The sequence below is a fragment of the Thamnophis elegans genome, chromosome 15 (genome assembly GCF_009769535.1).
Source record: "Thamnophis elegans isolate rThaEle1 chromosome 15, rThaEle1.pri, whole genome shotgun sequence".
Taxonomy (NCBI): domain Eukaryota; kingdom Metazoa; phylum Chordata; class Lepidosauria; order Squamata; family Colubridae; genus Thamnophis; species Thamnophis elegans.
The window spans coordinates 7598571-7608720 of NC_045555.1; the positions used below are offsets into that span (position 1 = coordinate 7598571).

The 10150-nt window shown below is 47.1% G+C and overlaps 1 protein-coding gene across 1 annotated transcript; it reads left to right on the forward strand.

The window, feature by feature from the left end:
- The first annotated feature begins 918 nt into the window (after positions 1 to 918).
- On the forward strand, positions 919 to 9933 carry SDHB (succinate dehydrogenase complex iron sulfur subunit B). Its single transcript, XM_032232300.1, has 8 exons — positions 919 to 1057; positions 1279 to 1424; positions 2530 to 2615; positions 2746 to 2882; positions 7751 to 7867; positions 9166 to 9267; positions 9441 to 9563; positions 9690 to 9933. The coding sequence occupies exons 1-8, from the start codon at positions 986 to 988 to the stop codon at positions 9765 to 9767; spliced, it is 861 nt and encodes a 286-aa protein (XP_032088191.1). The 5' UTR covers positions 919 to 985; the 3' UTR covers positions 9768 to 9933.
- Positions 9934 to 10150: the final 217 nt, after the last annotated feature.

Below are 10150 nucleotides of genomic sequence, written 5' to 3' on the forward strand. Positions count from 1 at the left end.
ATGGCCGGGTTCTAGCATAGCAAAGGCCTCTAATCTTAGCTCCTATGTACAATTATCAGGCTTCAGCCTAGCTCATGATTTTAGAAACAAAACATTTCTGTAAACACAATACAACTCGTTTCCCGCAGTCTGAACCCCAGAACAATACGGGGCACGTGTCACAAGGAGGGTCAAACAGCATCATAAAGCGAGCACGTTGCTTCATATACAGCGAAAAAAACGTGTGCCACAACCGTTCTAACACTCTGCTGTCCCCCAAGTCGTAGGGTTGCAGTCGGCTGCTGCCCTCTGAAAAGAACCCGAAGTCTGCGGCGGAGGCCGAACGACGCCTACACTGCCGCTTGGGCTTGCAGTTGCGCGAAGTAGCGCAAAGAGACTCAGTCTCCCGAAGCTACGTTCCATCACCACCGGCTCAGAAGTTCCATCCACCATGTTAGGGGCCATAATGAGTGGCACGGTCGGCCAAAGGGGCGGCGGCTCCGTAATACCCCTTTCTTTGCTGACTGACCGGGCCCGCTAGGGTTGCGGCCACGAAGGCCGAGGAAAGCGGGGTGGGGCGTCGGAAGCAGCGGGACTTGAAGCAGGCTTGGAAAATTAAACCTCGGGCATTTGGGGAGTTCAATGAAGAACCGGAAGTGGGCGGGGGACCGCTTTCGCGGAAGGACAGGCAGCGAGATTCTTTGCTGACTTAGCGGGTCCGCTAGGGCTGCGGCCACGGAGGCCGAGGAACGGGCCGCGCTGGAATGAGCAGGACTTGAAGCAGGCTCGGAAAAATAAACCTCGGCCATTTGGGGAAGCTCAGTGAGGAAGTGGGGAGTGGGGGGACCGCTTTCACGGCAGGATAGGAAGCGAGGTTCGGCCATGCTGGGGAGGGAATTGAACCGGAAGTAGGGGACGGCTTACGCGGGAGAACACGGAAGCAGCTGCAGTCGCGTCCCTTTCCACACTCCGAAAGGACGCGGGATCGTCACCCAGAGGGCGCGGGATGGCGCTGATCGGGACGGCGGCGGCGGGTTGGGGGGCGGCGAGAGGAAGGGGCGGCGCGGCGCTGTTTCAGGTGAGCGAGGGGCGCAGGACGGATCGGCGGGGGTGGGAAAGGGACGCTCTCCGGCTTCGGGCTCGGACTTCTCAAACTTCTAGTCCTCAGTGAGGACGTCTAGTCCTCGCTCCGGCTCTGCTCGGGCGCCGGCTAAGGTAGCAGAGTTGGAAGGGACCTTGGAGGTCATCTAGTCCGACCCCCCTGCTTCCCCTCCGCCTCGCTGGGTGTCTCTCTCGCAGATCCGCCGCAGAGCTCACGCCGGGCCGGCTACATCGCCGGCTACGGAGGCGTCCCCGCGGCTGAAGAGGTTCGCCGTCTACCGGTGGAGCCCGGACAACCTGGGAGAGAAGCCTCGCATGCAGACCTACGAGATGGACCTCAACAAGTGAGTGGCCCTAACGTGGAGAGAAAATTGGTGATGAAGAAGTTAGGTATTATTGTAATTATAATAATATATAGTTATAATAGGGAGGCGATGGCTCGGTGGCTAAGATGCTGAGCCTGTCAATCAGAAAGGTTGGCGGTTCAAATCCCTAGCGCCGTGTAACGGAGTGACTTGTCCCAGCTTCTGCCAACCAAGCAGTTTGAAAGCAGGTAAAAATGCAAGTAGAAAAATAGGGACCACCTTTGCTGGTAAGGTAACAGCGCTCTCCGTGCGCCTTTGGTGTTGAGTCATGCCGGCCACATGACCACAGAGACATCTTTGGACAGCGCTGGCCCTTCGGCTTTGAAATGGAGATAAACACCGCCCCCTAGAGTCGGGAATGACCAGCACGTGTGTGCAAGGAGAACCTTTACCTTATAGTTATATTATTAACGTTATTGTGATGAGTATAATAACAAATATGTGGATTATGAAATGTTGAAATAACTACCCAGATTACACACTCTTTGATGGAAATGGAAAGTGATATAAATAAAACAAATCAAACATGGGGGAGGGAAACAAGTGAGTTTCCCCCCTTCCTGAAGGGGCGGAGGCGTCTGCCGGATGCAAAACCGCTATCCTTATTCCGCAGGGCAGGCCAGCCCCTCAGCTTCCTAACACAACGGGGCTGAACGCAGACCGTAAACTTGTAGGTTAGCAAATCTAGAAATCTCTAGAAAAAGTACAGAGAAGAGGCAACAGAGGATGAGGGGACTGGAGGCTAAAACATACAATGAATGGTTGCATGAACTGGGCATGGCTAGTCTTGTGAAGAGAAGGACCAGGGGAGACAGGATAGCAGCCTTCCAATACTTGAGGGGCTGCCACAGAGAGGAAGGGAGTCAAGCTATTTTCCAAAGGACCCGAAGGGCAGAGAAAGAATAATAATGGATAAAAATTGAACAAGGAGAGAGATTCAACCTGGAAATTTCTGACAGGGAGAACAATCCACCAATGGAATAGTTTGCCTAATCTCAAAATCCTAATCCTAAAACAGCCCCTGGGGGGTTGGGGGGAAGAGGGGCTGGCACTTTCTGACAGCTAGCGGGTTCTCCTCTTCCAGATGTGGCCCGATGATTCTCGATGCTTTGATCAAGATCAAGAACGAAATGGATTCCACCCTGACTTTCCGCCGGTCCTGCAGAGAAGGTAAGAGTGGCCTCCTTTGCGGTCCGGAGGAGGAAGAGGAGCCTGCAGGTTTGACCGCCATCTCAAAAAGCTTCCTTTTTCCTCTTGGAAAGCTCCGTTCTCTGTCTCTCTTCCCCCCCCCCCCCCCCAGGCATTTGTGGCTCATGTGCCATGAACATCAATGGAGGGAACACTCTGGCTTGTACCAAGAGGATTGACACCGATCTCAACAAGGTCACTAAAATCTACCCTCTCCCTCACATGTATGTGGTGAAAGACCTCGTGCCGGTAAGTCCAGGGAACGGATGGTCTCCCCAAGGCGGATGAGAAGGGGATGTGTTGGGGGCCCTCGGTTTGCAGAGCCTCTATCGTGGGCTGGCCGTGCTCAGTCAACCCTCCGCCTGCCTTTCTTACCGGGGACGGCAGCCTGGATCTCAACACGATTTCCCCGTACCAGTCATCCAGATGTTCTGGCCATCTGGCTTCTGCAGGGGGATCCTGGGTTCCACCACCATCGTCACCAATGGGCCTAGAGCCAGGAGAAGGGCACTGGCAGAATAGAGTAAAGTAGAATAGAATGTAGAGCAGAGTAGAGTAGAATAGAATAGAATGTAGAGTAGGGTAGAGTAGAATAGAATAGAATATAGAGTAGCGTAGAATAGAATGTAGAGTACAGTAGAATAGAATAAAATGTGGAGTAGAATAGAATATAGAGTAGGGTAGAGTAGAGTACAATAGAATAGAATGTATAGAGTAGAGTAGAATAGAATATAGAGTAGCGTAGAATAGAATGTAGAATAGAATAGAATGTAGAGTAGAGCTGAGTAGAGTACAGTAGAGTAGAATAGAATAGTAGAGTAGAATAGAAAATAGAACAGAATATAGAGTAGAATAGAACGTAGAATAGAATAGAATGTAGAGTAGAATAGAAAATAGAATAGCATATAGTATAGAATATAGAGTAGAATAGAATAGAATGCAGAGTAGAATAGAAAATAGAATAGAGTATAGACTAGAGTAGAATAGAATGTAAGTAGAATAGAAAATAGAATAGAATATAGTCTAGAATAGAATATAGAATAGAATAGAATGTATAGAAAATAGAGTAGAATACAGGGCGGGGCATAACCTTTTCCTAGGGGGTCACAGCAACACTTGTAATAACAACACAAATAATTCATACACCATTAGAAAGCCCATCAAAAACTGAGTTTATTGACACGATTTAATAGTCAGTATGACCACCATTAGCCCTTCGAACAGCATTCAAACGAGGTGGATAAGAACACAACAAATCTTCAAACGGTTCCGTTCGATTTTCCAGATTTTTCAACACAGTTTCCAAATTCATTCTCAAAGTTTCAACCGAATATCGATTTTGACCTTGCTCCTGAATCATCAGAGCTTCCACTTCATCCTTAATTATGGCCCCAATGTTCTCTGCCGGATTGAGATCTGGCGAATTTCCCGGCCAGACGTCATTGCCCCAAAATTCGACATTGTTTTCCTTTAACAATTGCTGAGTCGCATTTGCACGCATGCAAGGAGCTTTGTCATGAAGAAAGACAGCCTCACCAACCACCAAGACATTGTCTGGATCACTGAGAAATGGAATGACATTCTCCAATAAAATTTTCTCACGGAAATAACTGCCATCCCAGGATTCCCCTTTATCCTTCAAAACCCAATGCAGTTTCTTGGCTGTGAAAATGACGAAAATCCCGATGCAAGTCGGATTGCGAACGATTTGTCGATATCGTTCATGTTTGGCGATGTCGTCGACGTCTTTAGCCCAAATTCGATCGTTCTGGAAATTCGGTTTTCGAATGGCATAAACGAAGAATTCGTCAGATGGCGCCAAATGAAGAAAATCTTCCTCGGTCCATTCAGACAACCAATCGCACAACCAAAGCCGATCTTGAACATGTGTTTGAGTTTTCAATGGTTTGCAAATGACGTGGAATGGCTTCAAACCTTCTCGTTCTCGATATCGGCCGATTGTCCTTTGATCAACTCGTTTTCCACGAATTTGAAGGATTTCTTGGGCCACTTTTCGGTTTCCTTTTCGTTGTTTGCGACTGCCAGTTGCAATGATGGCTTTGCTTTCTTGGGACAATTGCAGAGGACGCCCTTCTCCAAATTTTGTGAAACATTCTTGGGCTGTTTTGTTCCAATTATCAGTAACCCAATCCGGATGACGTTTCAATTTGTTTGCAATCCATTTTCGATTGATAAACGTCGCTCCAGCATCGCGAGCCTCTCGAAAGGCAATGCATTTTATTCTGTCAATGATCCTTTGTTCTTCCGAATCGAATTTTCCAGCCATTCTTAAAGCAAATTTAACATTTAATAGCTCATTCAATTCAGTTTTTTATGGGCTTTAAAATGAGGTGTCGCGGAAGTTGTAAACTGCTGTCGATCTTGCTGTGACCCCCTAGGAAAAGGTTATGCCCCGCCCTGTATAGAGTAGGATAGGATAGGATAGAATTCTTTATTGGCCAAGTGTGATTGGACAAACAAGGAATTTGCCTTTGGTGCATATGCTCTCAGTGTGCCTAAAAAGAAAAAAAAATATTCATCAAGACTCAGATACGTTCAAAATAACTGAAGATTGATGTGTAAAAGGAGAAATCAGCAAATGAATTTTGCTGCCCATCCTGATTCCTATATGAATAAGCCAGTTTTGATTTTTAAAGCATACAAGTCTCTGTTTATCAGTCTGTTTAAATCTAAATGAGATTTAAAGCATCATAATTGTGAGCAGGACTTCTTGTTCAGGCATAATTTGTTTCATAGTTTTTCCCCTTGGTTCATTGATAAGTAATTGGCATGACTGCCAAAAATGGACCAATTTATTTCACAGACTGCAATCAGTTGGAGTCTGTAGATGCCATATTTATTTTGTACTTAATACCAAATTACTATTTTTTAAAATGTCAAATTGTACTTGAGTACTCTTGATATGCAAATTAAAGAACTTGAATTGAAAAAAAAAAGACTCAGATACGTTCAACACAGTGATAGTCACAGGTTAATAAATAGGCAATCAAATCATAGTAGGAAACAAATAAAATTATATAAATGGTAAGAGATACAAGCAACATGGTTATAGTCATAAGTGAGAGGAGACAGGTAATAGGAAGGATGAGAAGAATAGTAATACCGTCTTAGTAGGTAATTTGACAGTGTTGTGGGAATGAGTTGTTTAGCAAAGTGATGGCGTTTGGGGGAAAAAACTGTCCTTGTGTCTAGTTGTCTTGGTGTGCAGTGCCCTATAGAGTCATTTTGAGGGTAGAAGTTGAAACAATTTATGTCCAGGATGCGAGGGGTCGGTAGATATTTTCACGGAAAGTGTGTGTTCTGTTTTGTGCCAGGCAGCCTTCACCTCCAGCTAGACAATTATACTTGTTGCCTCCCATCGTGCTTAGCCTGAATGGGTCGTGTAGTTTTGGCTTAGCATGGTACATATGAGATGCTGTACTTGCAAGCTACCTTTTACATCAATCCTCAATCACAGCTTATTCACAAGAGCCGTGGTGGCACAGCAATTAGATTGCAGTATTGCAGGCTAATTCTGCTCACTGCCAGGAGTTCGATCCTCACTGGCTCAAGGTTGATTCAGCCTTTTCAAGGTCAGGATCCAGATTGTTGAGGGGCAAAATAGGTTGACTCTTTAAACTGCTTAGAGAGGGCTGTGAAGCACTGTGAAGGGGTATATAAGTCTAAGGGGTATTGCTTTTTTTTTAACTGAAAATTTTTGGAAAAAAAAAAGCTTTTACAAATATTTACCTCCCCACCCCCACCCGAATCCAACCTCCCCCCCCCCCCCCCCCGACTTCCCAGAACAAATACAGGGTATAAATCTTTAACAAAGATGTTCTAAAATAAATTTAAAGAAAGTTAGTATCATTTTTCATTTGAGCTTTAACTCCTCTTTTGTTAGGCTAACTCTAAACAGATTATATCATTCCTTGCTTCTTCAGTCATAAACTATCTGGAATTTCTTAGTCCCGTATTTATTTTGAATATAGTCAATCCATCTTCTCCACTCCAGTTTATATTTCTCATTTGAGTGGTCCTTGAAATATGCTGATATTTTAGCCATCTTTGCTAAGTTTGTTACTTTTAATGTCCATTCTTGAATAGTAGGCAAATCTTCCTTCTTCCAGTATTGCGCCACCAACAGTCTTGCTGTCGTTATTAAATGCAAAATCAAGTTAGTCTCTATAACGGTACAATCAGTAATTATACCTAACAGGAATGACTGAGGGGTAAACTTTATCCTTTTTTAAAGAACATTTTGCATAATCCACCATATTTTTATCCAAAATGCTTTTACCTTTTTACAAGTCCACCATATATGATAATATGTAGCATCGAGACAATCACATCTCCAGCATTTAGGTTGTAAATTTGGATACATACAGGCCAGTTTTTTAGGGTCTAAATGCCATCTATAAAACATCTTGCAAAAGTTCTCTCTCAAATTTTGGGCTTGTGTGAAAGGGCTACTGCTATTATTCCAAAAGCCGTTTCCCTTCAATAAGAGCTTGATGCTCTTATTGGGTAGGAGGGAGGGAGGTTTTACGAGGGGTGTTAGACTTTAATGTAATATGATTGCACATGTATACTGTTTTCTCTTATTTTTTCTTAAAACTACGATATGTTAAGTATATTGTTATGGAAGTACAAATACTATCAACATAGATTGGAGTTTGCTCAGAAGCGGAAATACACCAATGAGAGGAAGAGTGGGAAACAGAAGGGAGATGGGAAGAGAGGGAGAGGAGAGGGTAAGGAGGGAAGATGAGGAGGGTGAGGATAAGGAGAAGTGGAATGTAGAGAGAGGAGAAGGAGAAGGGAAGGGGAAGTAGAGCAGGAAAGGATGATGGAGGGAAGATAGGAAGTAGGAGAGAGGTAGAAGAAAGAGGTGTATGGAGAGCAGAAGAGCTAACAATGGGCTTTTATCTTTTTGGGGGGCGTTGATGACAAGAGGAACTGATGTAATCATTATTTATTACTATATGATACTGGCTATGTATAGTATACATGTGATTGTATGTTATGAAAATGGAAATTAAAATATGTTTTTTTTTTTTTAAAAAGAGCTCGATGCCATGTGTAAACTCAGGCTGTCTTCCTTCTCCCTCCTTCAGGACCTGAGCAACTTCTACGCCCAATACAAAGCTATCCAGCCTTACCTCAAGAAGAAGGATGAGTCCAACCAGGGCAAAGAGCAGTATTTCCAGTCCATAGAAGATCGGGATAAGCTGGTCATTGCCGTTTCCTTCCTGCCTCTTTTAGCTGAAAGCAGCGCTCAGCGGTCACTGCTGTTTTGGAGAGCTGCTGCCTCTCCTGGCTGGCCCTTATAGCTCCTCGGTGCCTCACCAAAACCCCATGATGGATAAGAGGGCACTTTTTCCTCCTCCCCTCTTCTCGGGAATAGCCAAATGCTGGAATGTGCTCCCCCAATGTGTGGCCAGCGTTGGATTTCGAAGTGCATCCTGGTCTGCCCAGGCCGACCCTAAAACAGTTTCCTTAGCATCACGAAAGGGGCTGCATGATAAAAAGCAGGGAAGGAGGGAGGCTGCTTTACCCCTGGGGTGGGTGGAGAGGAGAGAGAGAGAGAGAGAGAAGGCAAAAAGGAGAGAGGAAAGAGACAGAGAAGGAGGGGGGAGAGAATGAAAAGGGGGGAGAGAAGGGAAAATGGGAGGAGAGAGAGAGGGGAGACAGAGGAGAGGGTGGGAAAGGATAGAAGGAGAGGGGAAAAGAGACAGAAGGAGGGGGGAAAGGAGAGAGAGAAGGGAAAAAGTGAGACAGGAGAGGGAAGAGAGGAGAGGAAAGGGAAAAGGGGGAAGGATAGAAGGAGAGGGGAAAAGAGACAGAAGGAGGGGGAGAAGGGAAAAAGGAGAGGAAAAAAATAAGGGGGAAGAGAGCAGGGAAAAGGGAGAAGAGAGAGGGGGGAAAGGAGAGAATGGAAAAAAGAGGAAAAAGATGGGGGGAAGGAGAGGGAGAGAGGAGAGAGAAGGGAAAAAGGAGAGAAGGAGAGGGGATAAAGACAGAAAAAGGAGAGGGGAAGGAGAGGAGAGAAGGGGAAGGGGGAAAGAGAAAAAGAGGAGAGGGAGAGAGAAGGAGGGAAGAGGACAGAGAAGGGAAAAGAGAGAAGGAGAGGGGGATAGGAGAGGGAGGGGGGAACAGAAAAAGAGAAGGAGGGAGAGAGAAGGGAAAAAAGAGGAAAAAGAAGGAGAGGGGAAAGGAGAAGGAGAGATGGGAAAAGAGAGAAGGAAAGGGGGAGGAGGGAACGCAAAAAGAGAAGGAGGGAGAGGAGAGAAGGGAAAAAAGGAGAGGGGGAAAGGAGAAGGGAAAAGAGAGAAGGAGAGGGAGACGGGAACGCAAAAAGAGGAGAGAGGAGAGAAGGGAAAAAGAAGAGGGAAAAGAGAAGAAGGGAGAGAGAGAGAGAGAGAAGGGGGGAAAGGAGAGAGGCTGGTGGGCTACAGGGGTCGCACTGTCTGCCTCTTCAGGGAATTCCTCTCCTTCACGAGGCGTCTCTCTCTCTATCTCTCTCTCCCAGGACGGGCTCTACGAGTGCATCCTTTGCGCTTGCTGCAGCACCAGCTGCCCCAGTTACTGGTGGAACGCGGACAAGTACCTTGGCCCAGCCGTCCTCATGCAGGTAACGGGGGCCGCTGGCAAAAGACCCCTCTCCCCCTGCCCCTTGGCTGGCCGCTGTCTCAGCAGGCGCTGGATGGGGAGGTGGGCCTCTGCTCTAAGGCCCGGGAGGCAGTGGGGGGGTGGGGGGGAGAGAGAGGAAAAGCGGATCCTTCCCAAGAGCGGCTGCTCCCTCAGGCCTACCGCTGGATGATCGACTCCCGGGACGACTACACGGAGGAGCGCTTGGCCCAACTGGAGGACCCTTTCTCCCTCTACCGCTGCCACACCATCATGAACTGCACGCAGGCCTGCCCCAAGGTGGGTGCTTGGGACCAGGTCCCCCACCTGGGATGGGAGCCGGCTGCCTCGAGCGAGGGTGAGCCGAGCCAGGGCCAGAACTGTGCTCACCAAACCCTCCCTTCCCCTTCCTTTTCTCTTCCTTAGGGCCTGAATCCCGGGAAGGCAATTGCTGAAATCAAGAAGATGATGGCCACGTACAAAGAGAAGGCAGCCCACGGCTAGCTGCTTCCCCCTTGCGCGGAGCCTGCCTTCCTGCTGGGGTGGGTGGGTGGGTGGGGATGTAATTTATAGCTGGGGTTTCAGTGAGGTCACAGATTCCACCCCTTGCTTGTGTGGAATTGTACAGCGAAACCTGTAAAGACTAATTAAAAAAAAAATCAGTTTGCTACTTTGTTCCTCTCCTTTCCCCCCTCTGTTTGGTTCAGGCTTCGCTGCCAAGGCTTCTCTGCACTGGCCTCAAAAGACCCCGAGGTGTGTGTGTGTGTTGGGGGGTGGGTGAGCTAGAAGCCCAGTGGGTCAACTTTCCTTCTGACTAACCCCCCCCCCTTTCTTCAGTTCACGCACAGCCTGTATTCCTTCAGCAACGACGTCCTTGAACGAACAGC

Bases quoted from the DNA above. Each gene is read 5' to 3' on its own strand.
- SDHB (XM_032232300.1), top strand. From the start codon at position 986: ATGGCGCTGATCGGGACGGCGGCGGCGGGTTGGGGGGCGGCGAGAGGA. The intron at 1,058-1,278 runs GTGAGCGAGGGG...TCTCTCTCGCAG, and splicing joins GCGGCGCGGCGCTGTTTCAG to ATCCGCCGCAGAGCTCACGC. The intron at 9,268-9,440 runs GTAACGGGGGCC...CTGCTCCCTCAG, and splicing joins GCCCAGCCGTCCTCATGCAG to GCCTACCGCTGGATGATCGA.